The sequence below is a fragment of the Ooceraea biroi genome, chromosome 6, assembly GCF_003672135.1.
Source record: "Ooceraea biroi isolate clonal line C1 chromosome 6, Obir_v5.4, whole genome shotgun sequence".
NCBI lineage: Eukaryota > Metazoa > Arthropoda > Insecta > Hymenoptera > Formicidae > Ooceraea > Ooceraea biroi.
In genome coordinates, this window is record NC_039511.1 from 5425491 (window position 1) to 5449908 (window position 24418).

At 36.5% G+C, this 24418-nt stretch overlaps 4 protein-coding genes across 4 annotated transcripts in view; 2 read left to right on the forward strand and 2 right to left on the reverse strand.

Annotated features, from left to right (window-relative positions):
* LOC105284335 overlaps positions 1-9080 on the forward strand; it is a 66235-nt gene extending 57155 nt beyond the window's left edge. Inside the window, exons 2-7 of the mRNA XM_020033273.2 lie at positions 4132-5564; positions 5777-6055; positions 6639-6920; positions 7064-7190; positions 7286-7438; positions 8117-9080. Of these exons, the coding sequence (XP_019888832.1) occupies positions 4728-5564; positions 5777-6055; positions 6639-6920; positions 7064-7190; positions 7286-7438; positions 8117-8238 (1800 nt within the window). The 5' untranslated portion in view covers positions 4132-4727 and the 3' untranslated portion in view covers positions 8239-9080. The remainder of the gene's footprint in view (positions 1-4131; positions 5565-5776; positions 6056-6638; positions 6921-7063; positions 7191-7285; positions 7439-8116) is intronic.
* LOC105284332 (protein takeout) lies at positions 1666-4133 on the reverse strand. The gene is made up of 3 exons (XM_011347736.3): positions 3714-4133; positions 2364-2604; positions 1666-2180 (listed from the first exon to the last, which is right to left on the reverse strand). Exons 1-3 carry the CDS (start codon positions 3790-3792, stop codon positions 1739-1741), a joined length of 762 nt encoding a protein of 253 aa, XP_011346038.2. The 5' UTR covers positions 3793-4133; the 3' UTR covers positions 1666-1738.
* A 1124-nt stretch (positions 9081-10204) lies between the features above and the next one.
* Positions 10205-15717, forward strand: LOC105284339 (protein takeout). The gene is made up of 4 exons (XM_011347742.3): positions 10205-10773; positions 13601-13981; positions 14250-14399; positions 14734-15717. Exons 1-4 carry the CDS (start codon positions 10713-10715, stop codon positions 14880-14882), a joined length of 741 nt encoding a protein of 246 aa, XP_011346044.1. The 5' UTR covers positions 10205-10712; the 3' UTR covers positions 14883-15717.
* Positions 15711-21561, reverse strand: LOC105284342. Its single transcript, XM_026970392.1, has 6 exons — positions 21440-21561; positions 17510-17550; positions 17212-17414; positions 16920-17091; positions 16568-16717; positions 15711-16455 (listed from the first exon to the last, which is right to left on the reverse strand). The coding sequence occupies exons 1-6, from the start codon at positions 21463-21465 to the stop codon at positions 16301-16303; spliced, it is 747 nt and encodes a 248-aa protein (XP_026826193.1). The 5' UTR covers positions 21466-21561; the 3' UTR covers positions 15711-16300.
* Between the last annotated feature and the right edge of the window lie 2857 nt (positions 21562-24418).

Below are 24418 nucleotides of genomic sequence, written 5' to 3' on the forward strand. Positions count from 1 at the left end.
AAAAATGCCACTCTAATAAACACTGAAGTTTTCTTGATTATTTATTGATATTATTATTAATAATTGATAGATAAAATGTATGAAAGTTATTAGAAGAAAGCAAACCTTTATTAAAAAGTTATGTTCGTAGTGTGGACGAGATGAAGACGATATTAGACGAAATTAGACCGTATTTTATTCTATGTAATGGATCTAAATATAAGTTTGAGTGACCATGATTATTTAATGTTCCATTGTCTCTCCGAATTCGTCTTGCGAAGAACTTAATCACTCAATGTAGTTTTCCAATCGTGCGTCACATACGAACAGATTACTAGGAAATACGTGTTGATACAACTGACTTTTTACGAGCACTATACTTTACATAATTTCCATATACTATTTCCCACGTATTAATATCCTATCATAAAATTATACTTGCAATCTTCAATATTTTCTAGTAAACGTCTTTTTTTGTGTCATTGCTACAATTATTCATCAGTGTAATTATACTGGAATAATTTAATCCAGTAAAGATTAATTAGTAGATTACATCTAATCTATTTCATATATACTGTAAATTATTCTATTGCTCCGACAAAAGTCCATAAGTTTTATATTTAAAAAAATTTAATATTAAGTTTAACCCACTAAAAAAAACCTCACAAAGGTGAAGAAATACGCGAAGTCCATAAAAACTCCCAACTTGTCAAAACTCAAAACGAAATATGAAATTAATAATTAACTGGCCAAGTATCTAGATTCTAGAAGCAGTTTGAGTATTTTAGCCAAACGTTTTCCATGCATACTCTCTTATTGCATGACGACATTGAAGTACTTGGTGTGCTCGAATCACATTAAAACGTACTGTCCTACCATAAGAGACACAAAATCATTTGCGAATCATTATTGAAAATCATGGAGATACAAGATACAATACAAATCAAGATACTGTACAAATTTACAAGAATACATGACCACAAAGATCCGTGCACGCCAAGTACTTCAATGTTTCATGCAATAAGAGAGTATGCATGGAAAATGTTTGGCTAAAGTGGAACCTTATTTTTTATGTACTTGGCGTCGCGACGCTACAGCGTCGCTTGATATTAAAAACTATTAGGATATTAGAATACTAGAAACAATTTTATTTGCAAGACCTCTATTTTCTCTGCACACTGTCGAGAAATAAATATCGCATAAACAGCGATTAAGCGCGAAACAACTGAAACGATGGCATCTGAAAGGATTGCGACAAAGTTTCACAATTGCATCGTAAAGATGTGATTGTCGACGGTGGAAAAAAGCGAAAATACAAGCACAGAGAATACAGTTTCTGCGTATAGCTTAAAGATCTGTATACAAATGTGAATTTTTAAAAACAATAATCAGGCTTGTGTTATATAAAACAAGTTTGTATGCAAATACCATTTTCTTATGAAAATAATTTGATATTATATATGTCATTTCAATGATTCGAGAAAAATTATCGATAGCCTGACGATAATCTGACATATGTTTCCAGACATACATGCTTGTGATGATGGTTAGCTGGTGGAAGGAGCTCGCGTGAGATCACGGAGGACCTGACCATACCACGCACATACCCACCTACACAACGTCTACAATTATAAGTAATAGAGAATAAATGCATTTTTTAATAATTTTTGGGATAAATAAATTTACTTTTAAGTAAACCATGTGGATTTATTTATGAAATTTTCGTAATCATAAAAGACAGGTACAAGATAATGCGTATTTAAGGCGGCAGCAACGTGTCTATTGAGTACTTCGAGTAGATCTTGTTCGAGAATGTCTTAAAGAGTTCCGAAATGGTTTGCTCGAGAGCTGGCTTCATTTCAGCCGCCACAGTATCCCAGTTATTATTCAGGAAAAGATTCATGGCGTCGGACAAGATCTTGTCACCATTGAACAAGTTGTCCAGGTGTATACTAGCGTAACCAACGTCCAAGTCTACATAGATATCGGTCACGCGATAATGGATCTCACCGGTCTTTTGGGACTGGTAACGTTCGCTCTGGATGGTAGCTATGACATCGATGTCCGTCCAATTGCCACGCGCCAAACCGTTTCCGGTTATGGGCAGCAGCAAGATCTTTCCGTTCATGTTGTAGTGTGCAGTCATCTCAAGACGAGGGAAAAACAGTTTCAGTCCAACGCGGTCATTATTGACATCAACACTGAAAAACACGGCTTTAGAGATATCGTGTGATGATATCCGAATTATAAATCATTTAAATTTTATTCAATCGATATATTATATTCAAACTATATAAGGATAGAATAATTAATTAAGCGTAAATTGATTGGTACTTTACATAAATCTTAGTTCCAACTTGTTTTGCAAATTGTCGACTGCTTACTTGATGCTTTTCAAGATAACATTTGTTCCACCTTGAATCTCGATGTCGCTATACGTCGATTTGATGGAAATTGGACCGGCCGCCTGGCTGACTTCGATGTGTGGCACACGGAGTGGCTCGCATGATGGTATTTGCAATGTTGGAATGCCTACCTTCAAGTATGGCTTTAACGAGTCCACGCTTCGTTTTACGCATTCGTTCAGGTTTGGATCGTTGCGGTGACATATCTTCAGAAACGATGCTAAACAGAGAACGTTCTGCATTTGTAATCTTTTTAGAAATTTCTCTCAAAGTGTGTAATTAAAGTAACATTTAATTTAAATTGATATAAATTAAAACAGTGATTATATGAAATATATATATATATATATGAGATTTTAAAAACTTTTTTATTTTATTGATTATTAATCATTATTAGATTGATCGGAACAACGTTTGTGCGGATTTTTTAGCAAAATTCAAAAGGTTTGCATGGATTTTCAGCGATCAACCTAATAATATATTATTTAATAATACTAGTACAACACAGGCGCGTGCTATTTTATTTTTCACTATTAATAATGTTTTCGAATAATAATATTCGTCTATTATTTATTATATGCACAATTATCACACTCTACCAAATTGTTAACCTCAACCCGAAGACATTTAACACGGCTTTTTTAAGAGTGGATTTGGCATATTGCGAAGAGTTTTCGACGATTGAAAATCCTTTAGATTTAGAAATGAAAAAGTTCTAGCCATTAAAATTTTTTTCTTTTTCCAAGGAGTTCTGTGCTATTTATATTGTTATTTGGCATATTGCGAAGAGGTCTCGACGATTGAAAATCCTTTAGATTTAGAAATGAAAAAGTTCTAGTCATTAAAATTTTTTTCTTTTCCGAGGAGTTCTGTGCTCTTTATATTGTTAATTGGCATATTGCCTAGAGTTCTCGATGATTTAAAATTCGTTAAAACAATAAATGAAAAAGTTCTAGCCATTAAAATTTATATTATACGCTATGCGCGCGCTATTTTATTTTATTTTTCACGATGAAATAAATAACACAAATTTATCAATATAACCACACTGACAGCCACTATGACATTCTGACATTCGCAACACGAAGTTCAAGCCACACGAAGTTCGAGCCAAGCGAGAGAACCAATCAGCGTCGCGGAAAAGAGGCCTCAATATTCGATAAAAAAGAACTTCATGAAGTTAACACGCCTTCTTTAGAATAGGATAATTCCTAAAGTCAACATGTTTTACAAAAATCTAATAGTTGCACAAATAAGGAACAAGTACAAATAATTATTAGTTTTTTGTTTGAAGAAACTGCTTTATGAAGTAATTAATGTACTACTTACGTAAATCTTGAACCGACTTGGCCGCAACAAAGCCAAAGATTACAATTAAGAATACAGATATATTTTCACTCGTGTGCATTGTGGCTGCAATGAATTCCGCACGTAAAATAACTCATTGGTGCGTCAAAATGCTGAGCAGCACTCATAAATTGTACAATCGAGTAATGCAATGCGCTGATTATGCAATTTTTATTGACTTCTCCAACTCATTTTGCTCCCATTTAACAAATTAATATGCTTGCTCGACAAGAAATAATTTACGTTTCATCTTTGTGGCAGAATTAAATTTAGACAACAAAATAATAAAGAAATAAAAAAAATTAAAAAAAAAGGAATAGAGTTAAAGCGCAAATTAATTTCCAATCTCCTTTTATTCGTAATTATCTCCGTTTCTGTCTCTATTTCTGTCCGATCGTAGTCATCTTCGTCGGAGAACCTTGCTCTCTATTACATCACCGGCTAATGTGGAGGAATTTAAGGAAATGTGCAAGCCGAAGAAAATATATGTCCCAACGTCTGACTAAGAGCCGCTTGGTTGCTTAGCGTCATACGGGGCTGGTCCATGGCCCAGATCTTCCATGCCCTTCCATGATCAAGTATAAAAACCTCTCGGCAAGTCTGTCGCCGGCTTGCAGTCGGCATCGCCGGACGATTCTCCTCGAAAGTCGATCGATTTGCGAAGATTTGTTCTCGACGATCACCCTCGAGATGTTGCCCGAGATCGCTGGACACCAGAAATCGGCGGCACGCAACGTATGCTAAGTCGGATGTTGGTGTGCACGATCGCCGCGTGTTTCCTCCTGATATTAGTCGTCATCGGCATCATATTGGTATTAGTTTACAAACCGATCTACGTTTGGGAGATCGACGTGCCTCACTGAAGAACCCGAGAGCGATTCTCCGCTCAATGTGCTGCGATCGTAAGCGGACGCGATCAACTTAATATCGACTCGAATGACATTCGCCGAGATTCTCAATCCGCTAGTTTCTTGATAAATTATCGACTGTGGCAAAATGAGTGGGCAACTGATCCTTCGCGCGCTTCTGATACTTTCCATGCTGGCTCTGACAAGATGCGCGTTGCTGGAGATGTCTCAGATGCTGTGGAACAGGACGGTATCCGGCGGTCTGACGAAGATCGGCAAGCTGGACCCGCTAAGAGTGCCGGTAATCAAAGTGGACCAATCCGAGGATGATATCAGCTACAGGATAATTCTGAGAAATTTGGAAATTGTCGGTCTCAACCGGTCAGCTTTGGAGAGCATTCGCATCGCTCGCGGACGACTGCGGTCCAACTTGAGCGAGCTTGAGACCGGATACGTCAGCTATAGTGATCTTAGGGATGTGGACACCATCAGGTACAGGTTCCACACCATGATGAGGGAACCTGATGCCCCGAAAGAGAGTTTTGAGGCCACAGTTGCGCCCATAAATCGAGCTATCGGTATCAGACCGTCCTCGCCTTATCAGGATGTTCGCTTCGACAGATTGCGACAAGATCAGCAGGGGTCCAGAATATTTGATCAGCGTGATCGACAGGCGTTTTCTCATCCCCATGCTACGTCCGGAGGCTTTTATAAGAGCAACTTTCAAGCCTCGAGTGATACTGTAGCGAATCCCGGAAATTTTGAAAGTCCCAAAAGACCAGTTTACGTTCAACCTGTTTACATGCAGATGGGATCCTTCCAAGGATATCAAAGAGGTTCGCAAGGAGGCGAAGATGTAATCGATTGCGAAGATGAAGATGTAAAAGGCTCATCGTTCAGAGGAAGTCAGAGAGATAGTCAGCGATATAAACAACGGCCAGGCGCCAATGATAGACGTTACGAGGAACGAATTAGAGATATCGAGGTTGCGTAAGAATTTTATTGATTTATCTGTTTATTCAAATTAGCGGTTATTTAGGCAGTATATAGTATATAAATAGCAAGGTGTTAATCACACGTAACTTGTCTTACAAGTGCCATATTATACGTACCACATTATCGAACGAAATAAAAATAGCTAATAGATTCTAATAGATTCTAATAATTCTCAGGCTACTCTTAAATTTCCTGTAACAGGTTTCTGCATCGGAAGTAGTCGGGACTAGATTGAAAAATAATGGTGATGCAAGAGTGCCTGAGTTATATAATAGGAAACAGTTTCCGCGATCGGATTTTGCATCCATTGCACCTTCGAGCAATATTAAAGTATCGAAAAACAGAATGAGAGAACGCTCGGGTTATATCGATATCGTTTATGCGGATGACAAAGTAAACGGAAGCGTGAAGCATTTTGGCAATCTAGGCATCGAATCTAAAGAGAATCGACGAGTATACAGTATCGAGGATATCATGAGGGTGAGTTTCTTATTTAACAATAAATTTATTTAACAACAAAAAATGTATTTTTTTAATTTCCCCCTTCTCTTCTTAAACATCTAACAAGGGAACTAACACAACTGTCCCTCACCGATTTTGATGGGCTTTGGATATGTTGTAGAGCATCGAAAAATATTAGACCCCTATTTTTTTTAGCTGCGTATCTCAACGTTTAGGGGTTGAAACAGCCCCTCGAAGATAAGGGTAAATTAAAAAATTTGGTTTTTTTCGAAAAATGTGAATACACCGTTGTAAAGAGTATAAAATACTATAAAACTTTTGTACAAAACATTTTTTCATATATCTTATATTTTCAAAGATATTCGCTAAAAATGAAAAAATTCATTATCTTCAAGGGACTGTTTCAACCCCTAAACGTTGAGATACGCAGCTAAAAAAAATAGGGGTCTAATATTTTTAGATGCTCTACAACATATCCAAAGCCCATCAAAATCGGTGAGGGACAGTTGTGTTAGTTCCCTTGTAAGATGATATTAGCTTTTTTACGCAGCAGAGAGATACTTGCAAAATATCTTGATTTTTACACATTTTTATATTACAGGATATTCGCGAGAAAACGAGATTTATCATCCACAATTTCACGGAAGGCGAAACCTTGAAGAAGAGAAATGACATGGTCAAAGACGCGATGGAAGCAAAAAGATTGAAGGATTTATTCAGGTACGCGAAAAACTATCAAGAGCAGCAAGGATACTTCGAGCAAGGCATGCAATTGATTTATCATTATGGAGGAATGGACGCAAAGGATGACGGCGCACCTCGAAACGAGCAGTTCAATGACCCTAAGAGAACAAAGCGGGCGCATCCTGAAGAGGCAGTCGAAGTAAATCATTGATAGTTTATTTAGACGTTTGATACTCAACTCAATGAGAAAATACTACCGTTTGGAAGTCATCTTCAGTATTCTCCCATTTATCCACGAACTAACGAAAAGAATTTAATTTGTGTGCTTCGGGAATATTCCAGGACGACGTGATGCATGTGATCCTGAAAATACGTGTCCCGCTGCTTCGCGTGAGGTCTCAGTACACACTTACAGGAAAAGTAGGGAATGAGGTGTTACGTGGCAACGGTTTGCTTGTCGGAAACTTCAGTAAGAAAACGCTTGCGTGTTGAAGTAAACGAAAACTTCGTGAAATTATATTCTTCATGAAGATGATAATTAATACATCTGCGTTGTTCCGACAGCCGACGTAGTGGGCCACTTTGCGCTGGAGTTGAAGAAGGTCGACAAGGAGCTGATCGTTCGTGCTGCAAGGGCGAAACTATCCGCTGAAGACAAGAAGATCAATCTTCGAGGAATGGATGAGATGGGACCAGTGCAAGTTATTCTCAAACATGGTGAGTTGATGGATAATCCGCGAAACAGTAGGACAAAACAGTAAAATCTTGAAGCTTAGTTATTTTTTATTGTTTTCGAAAAAGAATTAGTTACTAGCATATTTCTCGGAAGAGGATAAATAGGCATCAATAAATTAACTACTAAATTGTTAAATTAATGAACAGATAAGTCTAAAGTCGGTCTTGACAATTACGCAATTAGGTATTTCCGTTCATTACGTAATTGGCGTGCGGCTCTTCCGTAATTACTTCGTAGAACGAAAAGCCGAATTCCTTCGTGGAAAGTTGTGTCGATCGATCCATGATTTCCTCGCGAATCACGAAAGCAAAGTATCGCATTGTCCCATTGCCAGTTACGTACAATGGTTACATTTAGTGCACGGTGGACGATTTTCCACGGGCATTCCGTATATACGTTTTCCCGTTACTTCGCTCTTGGAACGAGAGGAGAAACGAGAGAAGAAATGAAACGAGCGTTGAGCGTTGACGCCGAGATGTCGGGCACGAGATGTCGGGCACGAGATGTCGGAATGTCGAGCGCATATCGGGATCGCCGGAGTAAAAGTCTTCGCTTTCTTGCGTGTAAAATCGAACGAAACTCGCGTGACGAATCGATCCCCCATGCGATATTAACTCGGTTAATTTCTGATTTCGCATTGACTTTCCTCCGTTGCGCAGGTTTAACGGCTGTGGAGGCAGTCGCCGCGATGCTCGCCGACGACTTCGCGACCAAGGGACTCAGCGAGAAAACTGCCGACGCGCTCATCTACAGGATGTATAAGGATTTACCAGTCAATTAATCAAGCCGTTTGGTTAATCGAGTGTTTGGGAGAACTCCGCCGACGTATTTGCCAATTTAGCGTATGCATTCCTTATTATGCATGTTTAATTATTTTATTTCTCAACATCTACAAGTTTCTTCTCGGATATTCGTTTATTTACTGTGGATATTCGCTTATTATTACTTTAAGACGTTTATTTATTATTATGCGCGTGTTGCGTCTATGAGCTTGCATGCATTTATTACTTTCTCTGCATAAATCTTTCTTATTTATTTATTTAATTGTATTTATGTGTTATTCATATAAAAATACATTAGTTTAGAATTACATTAGAATTAAAATTACAGATATTTTAAAGTTTGTCGGATTAACCAGAAAACATGTCAAAATAAAATTATTTTAAGCAGCAAAGAAGAAAGTGTGTTTTAATATCTTTCCTTATTTTTATAATTTACGTTTATGGAAGATATTTGTCACTTTTTACGTAATCGCATTTAGGACATTTCAGTAATCGTACATCATTCTTCTATCTGTTAATTGTTAAGAAAGTTATATATTCCGGAAGCCTACATAAAAAATCGCTTTTGTATTATACCTCAAATACACATCTTTCATTTATAAACTACTACAGAAACGCACTTATGTATACAACAATCAAAGGATTCAAGTTTAATTTGGGAGTCTGCTTTTTGTCGATGTAAATCTTAAAATCCAGTTTCTATTATTGTATTATAATATCATTTACTATAACATCATGTTTTAAGTTTCATTACATGTGAGAAAAATTGTAAAAGATCGGTGATAAAAATGAAATAATATTGCCATTTAACTTAATAACAGTTTGCATCTACGCTATTTTTGCTACGGATCTTGGCTAATTTTAGAAATGACTGCAAATAAAAAACTTATAAGTAAATGACTAGTAAAAAATGAAGACTATAACCTGTTAAATTGCTTGTACACAGCATAGAATAATCAATTATTCATAAATCTCCATAATATATCTCCGTAAAATTGCTTCATTGAAGTCGAGTGCAAGTCAACGAAACGTTACGTGTATTAACAGATACTGCCGGCGAAAAGGTCCTCCGTGAGATTTTACATTCAACAATTAAATAACTACTCTCTCTTTTTCTAAGAAAAAAGAGTCATACAAACCGCAGCCCTGACCTATGACATGAAAGTCTTTATTGACATTTTCAACTTCGGTATCGTAATCTGAACCAACGTAACTCTGTGCCTATTCTTCACGTGCGAGTTGTAATTCTATCATAAGTAACACTTTACCACATCTTATTATGCACCTACATTACGTAACGTCGCGCAGTAAGTATTCGTTACACTTTCGTGTCTCAGAGCGTGGACACGAACGGAGCATTTCCATGTGATTTAAGCGTAATTTCATCTCAAACTACAAATGCAAGACAATTGTTTAACAATTGTTAATACTCTACTGTTACATAAAATTATATGAATATATAAAAAAAATAGAAAAATCATAGAACATGTTACAAAACATTGTTCATTCAATATTCATCGAAATATATCATCGAGATACAGCAGCAATAGGAGAAATGAATTTCCTTGATACAAATGATATGCCAATTAATATATAGCATATATCCATTGATAATGTTGCTACATAATTGACGGAAGCGGAAACAAAAATTATCATATTATCATATAAACATGCCAAACTGTAAATATCTAATAAATAATCATTCCAGTGCCGACATGTTAGCTGGCATAGTCAGGAATAGTCTGAAACATCGGACAAGAGGCTGACGTAAAGTTGCTGATTAAGAAAATAGCATGTTACGTTGATTGCGGCTGGAAAACAGCCATTTTTAAAAGGACGGCTCGAGATCTCGCCCCGAGCGCAAATCCTCTCAGGCTGAAATTAACCGCGGAGTTGCTTTCAGGACATCATCAGTTGACATATGCTGGTGCATGCAGAAGAATTACACCGTAGTACCGCAAACAGCAGCAGAATTTCGAAAGGAACAACGATCCCGCCCTCAAACCGCGACGCATAATCAGCCACCGCGCGTCTCCTCATCCCCGGGTGCTGCAGGTGAAGAAGTTCGCGTTTATCCGTGAGATTGTAATCTTCGGGAGATGTCCCTCTGCGTGTGGTTTCTCGTGATTGCAGCGGATGCCACACACATGCAGCTGCTGCACACGCGTGCATCGTGCACGTATACATGCGTATATATAGGTATATGCAAGTGTCGTCGAGCTTGGCTACGGCCCTGACTGAGTTAAAAGGAGGCATTCTACCGTGATAAATAAATTCAACCATCGCCACCGCCGCCCGCAGAGTGGGGTGGTACCATGCGCGTACGGAGAAAGTTTATATATACTCGCGCGATGGGGACATTGTACGCATTTTCGATATTGCTGTTGCTAATTGCGATCGCGCGCGCATTTCGTGACCACGAGATAGCAAGCCAGCTGAACGAATTCCCGAGAACAGGATTGAAGCAAGGAGGATGATGCTGATCGGACTCGTCTTGCTCGTCGCGTGGACCAGGAGCGCCATGTCGGGATTCCGTAAGTTTATTCACTTTCGTTACCCGTGCGAAGATTACAATAAAACCTTGAATCGGCGAAGAACTGATGGCAATCTTCTTTTCATAAAGAGTTAATTTATTCATAGATGACATTTTCTGTCTGGCTTTGTCTTTTTTATATTACTAGCAACACAGGCGCGCGCTACGCGCGCTATTTTATTTTTCAATATTAATGTTTTATTTATCAATATTTTATCAATATAACCGCACTGACAGCCACTATGACATTCTGACATTCGCAACACGAAGTTCAAGCCACACGAAGTTCGAGCCAAGCGAGAGAACCAATCAGCGTCGCGGAAAAGAGGCAACAATGATTTCGATTTAATATTTAACACGGCTATTTTAAGAGTGGATTTTACGTAAGAAGTAAGATCGGCATCCAGTCATCTGTTTTCTACTCATTTGTTAATTTTATGCATTCTTATATGTATATTACTTTTTATACCTTAGTACTCTCTGTTTCGATCAGTATATCGTAAATCTGAAATCTTAATTGTAAACGACGTGCACTACGTGTTGATGTAAATCATCTTTATCTCGCATCGAATGACGTAACCGAGAAAAGACTAACTCTATGTGGAGAGCAAATTTAGCAAAAATAATTGTGAAAATTTGTCGGACGCATTATGGTGCAGTATAAAAAAAATTCTTTCTAGATATACATTCTAGATAAATATAATTCTATTCGCTTTTTCGTGTCTTTGTATTAAATTTAATGGAGCCATGTTTACTGTTGTCTTTATACTTTGTTCACGTTTCTTTATGAGTATCGAATGAAATGTAACATTTAAGATGCACAAACAATTTTTACAAATAATTTTATATTTTGTAATATCTTTTTGTTTAGAATTATTTCTTTCTCTATTTCGATTGTATATTATATTTTTATTATAATTCTTTTCAAACATTTTACGTACGAGATTACACGTTTAATCATATTAGTCAAATAAATCAAAATTACATAATCAAGAACAAATTTTTTATAAAGTCACTTCTTACAACTTGTGTATTAATCAATGTTACAAGTCTAGATTCCTATTAAAACTCAAACAAGCATGAGTCCAAAACTGACTCAGCATAAAAGCACTTTATTAATTATCTAATTATTTAACTCACACAATTTTCAAAATGAAAATATAATAATATCTATGGAAAAGACATTTCAAATTATTATATCTTAATTTGTACGAATTAATTTTCGTACAATATCGAACAAATGCCTTCAGACCTTTTACGACAATTTTCTGGATAAATTTTTTATAATTATATAAGGTTTTACAAGTTTCCTTTTGCAATAGTTGTGGAAATAGCTAATTTATCGTTTAAACGTTTGTATTGATGGTAAGTCATTGCTTAAAAGCGACATCACGCCTGTTTCATCGACATGGCAATTAAAGTTAATGTCACAAATTAAAGTTAAAGTAAATTAATGTACACGCCATACGATATATCGGTGCACGGATAATTTCTTCTCTTTTTCGCAATTTCCGCACGTAGGTGTATGATTTAAAAGCGTGTCGACCATGTCTATTGAGAAACCGATAGAAAACCCGGAAACGTTGCGACACCATTAAAGGAAAATCGGATGGGTATGCCTGTTACGAGTATAGAACGAAGTGTTGTTATCGCTACACGCTGCACACACGGGACAATGTAATCTGCAATTTAATCGTGCACTTTTACTTGTGTAATGGTTTTCCTGTCGCCACTTCTACTCATGCGTGCAAAGACGATGCAATCTCGAGAGTGTTCTTGTTTCTAACGAGAGAAACTTGGAAATGATTCACGTTTTCAGTATCTATTACTGTTATTACGTCTTCTCGCGAGATGTGCTTGACACGCATATTGTTGTTATTATACAAACAAGTCAATATTCACGTTCGCAATGAATTTTATTATATTTATTTATTATTGAATTTTATAAAATGAGATAAAATTATCAAACGCGTCTCGATAATTTTATCAAAATTTATAGAAAATTAAGAGCGAAGAATAACTTATCACAGCAGATATTACGCATTTATGAATATACTAAAAATGCATAAATCAAAAGTGAAATCAAGAATTAAGGACTTGGCGATTTCTCTTTATTTCACGAATTCCATTTCATCAGTCCACGAAGAGATCCAAGTTAAGTTGCGAATGATTATTCTTCTTCTTTTTAGAAGTCAATCTTTATGCCTGCGCTCGGCAGAATCTCTATAATATATATATATATATATATATATATATATATATATATATATATATATATATAGAGTCTATATCATTCTTTATTACTCAAAAACTTGATGACTTGACCTGCATCCGCCTGGCAATCCTTTTTTGTTCGTTTATGTGCGTTTTTTTGATAGCTCACGTGACGCACACGAATTCGCCGTATACATAACTTGATAAAAAGAGCCGGCCAGTCGCCTTCGTAATTTCACTTTCTACTAACGTGCACTTTCGATTTTAGAGCTGGCCAATTGATCGAAGGAAAAAAAAGCCGTTCTCCCGATCATCGCCAAGTTCTTGCCAGTTTACTGCGTTCGCTCAACCTACATTGTAATAGGGTATACAGTACCTGCTCTGCTGATCGGCTTGGGAGATACTTGACGTTCATCGTTTATTCAATGATAACACGTTTCGTAAAAATGAATGAAAATACTTCGTTTCGCAAGAGACTTCTCAGTTCCTCTTATTCCAATTTAATTTTACTAGCGTAACATCGGGTTTATCAGATTTTTGGATGATTTTCAAGAAAATTTGACGCGATAACAACTATTGAATTTTATAATCAAATTCACAATTCATGTTCTCAGCTCCCGGTGTGACGACATGTCCACGAACGGACGATCAATCGCAATATGACAAGTGCGTCCTGCAGCAGCTGAAAGCGATCACACCGTATCTCTCCAAGGGTGTGCCCTCATTGAAGCTGCCGGCGTTGGATCCCCTGTTCCTGCCGTCCTTAACTGTGGACAGAAATCTCGAATCCTTGAGGATTAAGGCCAACATGAGTCAGATTCGCGTTTACGGCGGCACGAATTACGTGATACGCGAACTCAAAGCGAATCCCAATGACCTGACGGTCTTCATCAAGGCTCAGATGCCTCACCTTCACGTGAACGGTGACTACGCTGTCCAGGGGAGATTACTGTTACTGCCTCTAAGCGGAATCGGCAGCTTTAAAGGAAATTTCAGTAAGTTTCCTGCGATTAAATTGAACTCGTGTGAGATCGCGTGTATAATAAATATGATAACGTATCAAAATTATATTTAACAACGTTAAATAAAACTTGAAAAATTAAAGAATCAATCATATCAGGCAATCAATAAATTGTGCACGTATGAAAGATCAGTCGATAATCAATTGCATAAAAAATAAATATAAATATAAACTATTCAATACGCATGATGTGTACTACCATTTATCGCATATATTTCATTATTGCTGTTTTCCCGTTTAAGCTAACACTGAGGCCGAAGTAACCGCACAAGGCAAGGAGATCACCGACAAAAACGGCGTGCAAAGGATTGACATCGATAAGTTGGTCACTAAAATCCGCGTCGGTGATGGAAACATCAAGCTGAAGGCACCTCCCGCTCACACGTTAGCCGGTAAGACGATTACGCAAATCCTCTAAATCTAAGTTCTTGCTCAACAACTGTGCCACAAATTACGCAACGTGCGTAAACGTGCGTAAACGTGCGTAAAGTTCGTATCAGACTACGCAGTGAAGATTTAATTTATTCTGATCTTTTATTCTGATTATTTAAATGCAATATAAGAATCTTGCATTAGAATGCGAGACACGTGCCTTTTAAATCCTCTAAAAAACATATCTTGAACTTTCATTCATGCATATAATTGTATTTAATTTTATTTAAATATGAATATAATTATTTGTATGTTTCACGTTAAAAACTTGGTGATTATTCTTTTTTATTTTAGCCGATGCTGCCGCAACATTCTTCAATGCGAATCCCCGCCTGGTCCTGGACATAGCCAAACCGATCATCGAGGACACGGCCGCGACCGTGACCAAAGCTCTAGCCGCCAGAGCGCTCAGTGCTCTCACTAAGGAGGAACTCGTTCCCTAATGTTTGAATAATATTTGGTTTGCTTTTCACAGACAAGTAGAACGCGAGTATCAACGCGAGACGCATTAGCTGATATAGCGTAAATTTATCCACTTGTTTATTGCATCGCGATGTACCTTCTCCGGTCAAGTCGGAGAAGTGCGCGCACACATACACACACACATGCATATACAGAAGAACATATACAAATACACATACGCACAGAATTGTTGTTCATTTTTTAAAGATTCCACTTAGCGTAATTAATTGTATTATTTAGTCTCAAAAAGTTCGTTCTCACTTTCGTAGGAAGTATTGAAATGTTAATTCGTTCAGCAGGAATATAAAGAGGTAGATGACGTTGTGCGAGATGATTAGCTAACGTTAAATTAGCTCTTCTTGTTTATTTGCGATTGTTACTTACGTTTTACCTGCATATTGTTGTGTTCCATTTTATAAAATATTATATTATGCGCATACAAGCGTATGAGAAATACAAGAAAAATTGTCGCGATACTTTTGACCAAATCGATGATCTTAAGCCATGATTTTATGTCCGAAAAGAAGAATACGTATATTTTAAAAAATCGCAATCTTGCACTTGATTTTCATCAATATACGATACTTATATCAATGTTTTTGTTTTGTTCAACAATTATGAATTATCTAGTTATATGAAATTTTGTTTAATATTTAAATTAAGTACGTTACAAAGTGATCATCTCTTGTCAGTTTAACAGAATTATTAGAAATATGTAAAACTAGTGTAATTTAAATGGACAGAAGAAGGAATGTAATATGCAAATAAGCGCAATTTATTATTTACATAATAATTTATGCCGGAAGTATCATAATCAATATGTTATTTTATTCACACAATCCTACTTTTTTCATGTTTGTATCCATATCAGTGTTATACTATACTTACAGACTCAAAGAAACAATTTTATCCTATAACCGAAATTACACTATCCTTCTACAAGATACATCGTATATCTTGCATAATATACATAATATCTTACAAAGAAAGATTTCTCATTTTTAACTTAAGGAATTAGCATGAAAATATTATAATTCAAAATGTGAAATAATTAAAACGGTTAAATAGTTACATGTATTATATTTATATGCAGCACATATAAATATTACATTCCCCAGCAACACACAAAGTCACATAAAAATGACGCAAAAATGATTAAAGATTAAGTTTTGGTAGTCATTTCACCATCACATTGATATCATCTTAACGTCTATTCTGCTTGCATTATCATAGTTGTGCAATGCGAAATACTATAAAAAAAAAGAATTATATATAAAAAAATAAACTATTTCCTGGTGAAGTTGATGCTCCACGAGTATTAAAATTAAAGATTCATTTAAGTATAAAATCTACGATTTAATCAATTTGGATATAAACAATCACGAAAAATGATCAAAGATTATTTGCTCGGGAATAATTCATCGTATGTAAAACTCCCAGTAATCTTGTTGGCTACATTTGTGAAGATGTTTGACAAAGCGTCTTCCAGTACTGGTTTTATCTCATCCAAGAACAAATCACTATTCGCATTCAAAACCTCATTGCTCGCTGGTCCTAGTTTGAAGCAAAACAAAAAGTCAATTATTAGGAAATCATGTGATGCTCATATTTGTTACAAATTCGGTAAGCTAGAGATACAATATATAAAATAAATGTTTAGACGTACCGAGAATTGGATCGCCACCGAATAGGTTGTCAAGATTGATTTTAGCCCCACCTATCTTGATCCTAAATTTCATTTTCTCGAATTCTATGTAGGTATTATTATTTTTAACGATTTTGTTTGCCTTCATGTAACTGTCACTCTCATAATCAACTGTAAAATATAATATAAGATTTAAAAACATAGCGATAAATATATTTTTATCAATTTTTCTCTTTTTCATCGATTTTACGCATCTACGATATTTACATATCTTTTTTTTGACAATAATTATTTTTGCGATGCCAAGTTTTGACAAGATAATAGATATATGTATATAAGCAAAATACACAAAGATGGAAAATACATGACTTACAAAATGATCCAGTAACATTTCCATCTCCTATTAGTCTAAGCAATAAAATTGATGCGTCTATCTTATATTTTCCGCGAAAATCGAGCTGATTGAAATGAAGATTGTAGGTGAAGACCAAATTGCTCACATCGGCTTTGAAATTTCGAATCTCAAACTTTGAAGGTCCAGATACCTGTTTACATAATTATTAATTGAGAAATATTTCTAGTTTGACAGATGTGAGATTCTCTATGAAACTATGACTTTGTTCTTGTCGAGTAATCAATCTTCATATAAATCCTAATGTACTAACCAGTAAATTAGTGAGATTAACGTCTAATCGCGCGGTTTGAGGACCTCTTAACAGACGTATGTGTTTCAACTCAAGCGGTTCGATTGCTGGAACGTCTAATTCCTGAATACCGGTGGCTAATTTTCCTCGCAGTTGCTCAATCGAGTTAAGAATACACTTATTTATGTTCGGATCTGTCCGACTGCATATCTTTATATATGATGCTATAAAAAATCAAATGAAACATTATACTCGCAAGTTCTTCGTAAAAGTCGTTGTTTTATATTATATGCAATATTATGTGCACTACATAACTCACGTATCTCAGCAAAAACTGCAGCAAGTAGAGCGCACACCAAACTGAAAATAATTCATTAATTTTTACAATAATTTTAGTTATTAATATCAAGATATATGTATACATATTAATATTTGCAATAGCTATTTTTATACAATTCTTTTTCTCACTGTCATTACATTTAACTGCAAAAAAGTATTCCTGTATCACACATAAAAACAAAGTAGTCAGTTTTATATATGTTTAGTAAAAACAAACTAATTACATGTTATACGGAAAACAATTTGTTAATGACAATAGCAGATATTATTAATATCTTCGCGGCGGTTCTGACGCGAGAGCTAGATGCCTACAATTTCCAAGCGTACTAACAGGATAGTGTTATTTAAAAACTATAAAAATAAACTGTTTTTAAACAATATTTCAGTTTGCATCTGACACGTGCCAAAAATGTGGATTAATTACATGTCGATCAAAAGCTGAGCTTACAAAGACAAAATAATTCAAAAAATTTTAAATATGTGTCCACAATAGAAAAAATATGTCTTAAATGAAAATAAAGAAGAGACGTTCAAAATGTTTTTCGACCTTAACTGGCCATAAGTTAATTATTATGGCCAGTTAAGGTCGAAAAATACTTTGAACGTCTCTTCTTTATCCTTACAATCATCACTGGCGAAGATAAGAACCTGACATCTTTTCATTAAATGAAAATAGTCAGAATGACTCAATGTTTCGCACTAGCGCGGTAAGTTGAGCCAACTTATTGAGGTAGGTTGGGCAAATAGGCAAACAACTAAAAATAGACTCTAAATAAATAACGAAATCATGATATTATCGAATACTTTAATAAAATTAACATTTTACATTAGATTGTTATTGTTTAAAACTGTCGACTTGGTTTCATTAAAAGAAATTGCTCTGCCGAGACTAGTTGATTTCCTTATCGATAATTCAGGATTCCTTTTAAGGAATGTCGTTAGCCAGTCTTTACTTGCCATCTTATTAGTCTTCTACGAATTAGGAAATTTTATGTCGAACTTCACAGCGCAATCATAAGCAAGCGAGCAAACATTCTTTGAAATTAAGTCATCGTTGGGCCATGTGTTCCAATTAATCCCACCTACGTACTATTCAAGATATATTCTTATAACTTGAGGACTATTTAAAAATATTCAATTTGTATAACGACATCGAAGAATATCATAATAACAAATATTAAAATCACTTTCTTCAAATTTGCTGTTGTTCTTATTTTCTACTCAGATCAAATCTAATTTCGAATAATAATCTTACTTTACATATGCGAAAACGAATAAAACGTTCATACGCCCGCCTCAAGCGATTGACCGCAATTAAATGAGGCGCGAGGAGATCTTCGATATGCCATGTTTTTGTTTGTAACAGGTTCATTCCTATATGTACTTCGGATACCGAGTATTAAACATTGTCCAACTTATCCCTATACTCAACCCCTCCGCTCTACCCTAATACTTGCACCGTAATTGAGGGATTCTGTTGGGCGATCGAAAATTACTGGTAAATTATATATACGCGCGAAGTGCTTTGTCAAACACGAAAATGCATGTGGTAATGCAACGTTTATATTAATACATATCTTGAAACGAAAAATCGCTAATGTGCAAAAAGATCAAAAGTTTTTCATTTAACTGCTTATATTATACAGGGTGTCTGACATAAGGCGAAAAACCTCTCGCCCACAGGTAAATCTCGTCAAACTGAATTGAAAAGTCCTACTTTCCTCGTTGCCAATCGCGTCTGAATTAGTGAACTTTCTTTATTTAATTACTCGAAATTTTACGTGGTTGTTTGCAAAATGGTACAGGACTTTTTAATTTAGTTTGACGAGATCTACCTGTGGGCGAGAGGTTTTTCGCCTTCTGTCAGACACCTTGTATTACCGTTTTATAAATATTTGACGTCTTTGCAGTCAAGTTTAAAATCAAGTTTAAGAATAAGTTATGTATATATAATGTACATTATAGTATATATAATATACATTATGCTTAATAATCAGTGTATTTCGCAACAAATCACTGTATCGTGAATAAATGTTCAGAGCATCAAAGCTATTGATCGGACGATATTATATGAAATTTCTTAACACATTGTGGACGAGAGACGTGAATCGGCGTCTTTCTTTTTCGGTATTTACATACACGTATACCGAAAATATGCGGGAACTGAGGCTCGATTCGTTTCGCAATATACTGTCAACAATGTGTTAATATATGTAGATAACACGTTTATATATTCTTCATATAAATAGATTTTGCATCTATTTGTCATAATGATTATGTCTCTTTTTTATGAATCGTTCTACAAAAAACTCATGACCTGCGCAACACGATCGATCGATCGTTAGGTAGAAAAATATATTTATCTAGACTGTATGTATTATTTCCAGCAGCTAAAGCTTTTAAAATTACTATAAAGTCTATATGATAACACCTTACCATCAAATCAGGGTTTGGGTTGATAAATAAACTTTTCGAGTTAATAATAACACCTTGCCATCAAATCAGTTTTTGGGTTGTTAAATAAACTTTTCGAGTTAAGAAATATATGCATTCAGTTAAGAAATGTTATACAATAATGTTATATGAAATAGAAATGATTTGTCTGTGCTGTTTTCTGTGTAATTTTTGTTTCATTGATTTCAATTCACAATCGTAAGAAGAAATCTATCTAAATAATAAAAGAGAGATTATTAATATTTAAATGTTGTACTACTTGAAATTTGATTGTCAGACTAAAAGAATAAATGCTTCCGGAGAAACACCGGAGAAAAAGAGAAATGGTTGAAATGATGTTTATTAAAACGCATAATAATTCGATAAATCTATGATAATATGAGCCCGTTTTGAAAAACATCATAACATCTTCTCCTTGAAGTCACTTGCGTGTTGACTCATGCCACCATCTAAAGACGTGTTTCTCCGCAAGTCGATCTTTGTCTTATACAGAATTTTGTTAATCTTTTTCAGCCAGTAAGTGGTTCAGAAATTGTGTTATTACTTTGTACTTTAGTCATTTGTATAGCGTGTTTTTTGTTCTTTTTATTGTAGAAAGAGATTATTTATACTTGAAAAGGACCCGATTGTGGTCGAAACGTCGTCAAGATTGTTTATCACTAATAAACTGCCAGTATCGGTCGAAAAATTGAATTTATTTATTGTGATTCTTCCTGGCTGACATAAGAACTTCATCGTTTAAAAGAATAAAGTTTACTGCGTATATACACTGATATTGTCAAATGTAAAATTGCAATGTTTTTGAAGATTAACATATAATGAAATGATTTAAAAAATCAAAGAATTAATGTAGTAGCACTAATATAATTATGCACTCTAATATAATTATGCATTTATCATAGGAGGCACAAAATAACACTAATAAAATTTTCTAAGAAATTTTCTAACAAATTGCTTTGCATCTAAATAACGTTACATGTACAAATTAATTACTTTCTTTAAGAAATAAAGCCTTTATTTTTTCAAAAGGGGATTCGCCAGTCGTTTGATAATAAAATCAAGATAGAGTGTCATTCCGATTATCATATGAAACTCCTAAGCGTGACGTACGTGATGTAATATCTTATTAAGAACTCTATTGTCTTGCTGTTTATTTCGTAATTTAAATTTTCACTGAGCTTTATCTAATTTTGACCAGCTGTTCCGCGTCTTTTATAGACGAAATATTGCGAATCGGCTTAAACGGATCGTCACGATGATGTATGATGGCAGTCCCTACAAGCTCGAGCTTAATTGATTTGATATTTGATTGTCAGATAGTAAAAGAATCAAGTTCACTGCATGTACACGCTGATGTGAAATTACGATGTTTTTAAAGATTAATATACAATGAAATGATTTAAGAAAAAGCAAAGAATTAAAGCTGATGCACAAAATCAATTTACAATGGATTTACCAGGTGCGAAGTGCGAAAGAGTACATAGCGTGGCCGATCAGGTCCAAGTTTAGAAATTTTCCTGACAACTATAATCGCACTGTACATTTACAACGGCTACTGATATGATACTGGAGGATCCAATAACTGAGACAGCAACTAAATCTTCCGACTAGGAGGAAGGGGAAAACTTGTTTTGCTTCGTACAAATCTTATTCTTGATTGGTCGATTGCCTCGTGCCACTTGCGAACTGTTGCACTACCTACCTATTCCTTGAGCCTTCGCGGCCGCTACGCCCTCTCCGTTTGAAAAAACTCGCGACACCGCCGATCTCTTGCTGACGCCGCGCTCTTTGCGGGGATCAGGTCATTTCCGCTCATCCTTTACCCCGTCTCCCCCTTTTAACCCCCCCGTCATCGCTTGTATGCTCAAATACCGTCGTCGGTACGGTACCTACCTCTTCGTCGCGCGCGGGCGGGAAAACGAAGGGAACCAACGCAAGGGAACGTATGGCAACTGACTCGCGAGCAGATTTCTAGAAGCGCGTTCCTACCGGTATCCCGAACTGGGCATTAACGTTTCGCAATTTCTCGCCGGAGTCTTTGCGACTCAGGTATTCACGTTCGCTCCGAGATGTTGAAATTTAAACGAATTAATTATACGACGAGTTTTTTCATTTACGCGCCTATCAGCGCGCGACAAGCAAAATCGAAAACTCCGGCAAATCGAAGACCACCAGGTACGACTGACGATGCACGACGAGCGCGTTCAGAAGAAGAGGATAATTTTATCGTACCGCGGACGACTATAAACACGTTCATTTTACGCATCAGATATGTGTCTCACATCAAGAGTAGTTTTCATTTAATATTTATGTCATGAACACAGGTCAGCATGTAAATGGATATCGACAGCGTAAATGGCATATGTCCTTGCATTATAAATTTCAATGGACTATTCACCTCGCGTAAAGCACCTACCACTTTTTTTCAACGTCACACGCTTGCGCTCTGCTGGTGTACAAATAGGTATACGTCCAAATACGAGCGTACGAAACGAGTCAGGCGCGATATTCCTCCACAGGTGTAGATCGACTTAAGTATAGATCGAATTAATTCCAGGCAGAAGCGGAATATTATAAAGATTCACTCGTGGGAAATATCAGAAGTCCTCGTTGTGACAGATACATCTTCGCAATGTAACGTACTAATAGAGCAATCTGACGTAACGATTGCAACGTGCTGATTTACAGCTACGAAAAACTGGTAGGCACCGGTCGCGCAATTTCGCCGCTCCCATCAGAATTAGCGAAAGTCGTAAAATGAGGCGACATACGCGACGCCCGAAAACGCCACGATCCGTAACAAAACCCGGGTCCACGCCGGGTTCTCGCGAGTCACGTGTACGCCGACCTGCATCCACGACGGTGTGTGGCAATCTTGCGGCTATCAAATTCTCCATTTCCCCCCATTTTTTTTTCGCCTTTCTTTTATCAAGTGGTAAGTCATTCCCTGGTACCGCCGATACTCTCGTTTGCTGCACGCAACGTGTTCTTCGGCTTATCAATCGACCGGTGAAATCAGCGGGACTGACACGAGCGCAGAACGTTTCGAACGCTCGGGGTGCGCCCGGGGTGTTTTTTTGCGGCACGTTGACTCGCAAGTCTGACATTGTCGGGCGCCGTCTCCTTCCATATTCCACAATCGGCGAGGACCTTTGACTATTATTCTTCCTGCAGGTGAATCGTCTTCGCGCGAATACGTGCGGAGTGAAGCTAGCAGTCGCGCATCGGCGAAGAGTCATGCATCGTACGCGAGCGACGTTGCGCATTACGCAAGGCCATTCATTGTAGATAAAAGACAAAGTGATGATGCATCTCGCCTTGGGAATACCATATTTCTGTGAAGGTGTGACATTTGTCACGGCATGGTAGATGACCGGTGTCATAACACCGCTGGACAGCTCTCGGGTATCGATGGTCTTCATGGTCACCGTTGCCTTATAGATGCACGAAAATACGCGTCATGCCGCCTAACGTAAATGCCGATGACGCCCGAGACATGCCTGTTAATTTCGTCCCGCGGCATGTCGACTCTCTTCGTTCCTCGCCGCACACGATTCGTGAAATGTAATCGATCACGTAAGCGAAGATGAAATTCCCGAAGCATCAAAATTGAAAGTTACACGGTCCAGATCGTTGGTTGTGAACTAAAACTGTAAACTGTAAGTACAGGACATTATTAAGACACCTGGTTGTAGGATTATTATGCACGTTGCAGTGATCGGCTATAAAATCTGCTGTAAAAATGCCTTCCTCATTCTTTTCATCGTCCTTGTCATTTAATTAATTCATACATGTGTACATATGTATGAGCCGTTAACTACCTAGAACGAAGTAACAATTATGTCAAACGGAGATTACGGACTGTCCAAGTCTTTGATACGATTGACTGATTTTTTAAAATTAGATTGTTTTCCCTGCTGCGCCATTTCTTGATGAATGATTGCGTTATGAAGCCCTTGACATTTTATGATTACTCAAAAATACTAAAGACACTAATATATGTCTGCGTCATTGGTTTTGATGTTAATTATGACAATGCTTTATTGACGTTCGTCGAAAATACTATAGAATACCGAGCTGATATCAAATATTGTTTCAAGCTGAACAAAACTAAACGCTGATCATGATTTGGATGTTCTGAATTTGTGAAACAGGATTCTTCGAGCTCGTCCTGAATGTCAAACGCAAGAGTCTTGGTCTTGCTTCTGCATGACAATGCACTGGCACAAATCCCAGATTGTACGCGATTTTTGCCAGAAAAGGCATCACACAGTCGCATCTTCCGTATTGGTTCTGTGTGACTTCTAACTATTCTCAAAATTCAGGTTGACAAAAAAAGGAAAGAGTTATGACACCTTTCAGGACATCCAAAGGGTTTTGACTGTGGTTTTGGAGGCTATTCCAAAAACGGAATAGAGATTGCTCCGAACAATTT

Bases quoted from the DNA above. Each gene is read 5' to 3' on its own strand.
- LOC105284332 (XM_011347736.3), bottom strand. From the start codon at position 3,792: ATGCACACGAGTGAAAATATATCTGTATTCTTAATTGTAATCTTTGGC. The intron at 2,605-3,713 runs GTAAGTAGTACA...TTCTCTGTTTAG, and splicing joins CAAGTCGGTTCAAGATTTAC to CATCGTTTCTGAAGATATGT. The intron at 2,181-2,363 runs GTAAGCAGTCGA...CGTGTTTTTCAG, and splicing joins GTTATCTTGAAAAGCATCAA to TGTTGATGTCAATAATGACC.
- LOC105284339 (XM_011347742.3), top strand. From the start codon at position 10,713: ATGATGCTGATCGGACTCGTCTTGCTCGTCGCGTGGACCAGGAGCGCC. The intron at 10,774-13,600 runs GTAAGTTTATTC...TCATGTTCTCAG, and splicing joins GAGCGCCATGTCGGGATTCC to CTCCCGGTGTGACGACATGT. The intron at 13,982-14,249 runs GTAAGTTTCCTG...TTCCCGTTTAAG, and splicing joins CAGCTTTAAAGGAAATTTCA to CTAACACTGAGGCCGAAGTA.
- LOC105284342 (XM_026970392.1), bottom strand. From the start codon at position 21,465: ATGTACTCTTTCGCACTTCGCACCTG. The intron at 17,551-21,439 runs GTAAATCCATTG...AATTATTTTCAG, and splicing joins TCTTTCGCACTTCGCACCTG to TTTGGTGTGCGCTCTACTTG. The intron at 17,415-17,509 runs GTGAGTTATGTA...GATTTTTTATAG, and splicing joins TGCAGTTTTTGCTGAGATAC to CATCATATATAAAGATATGC.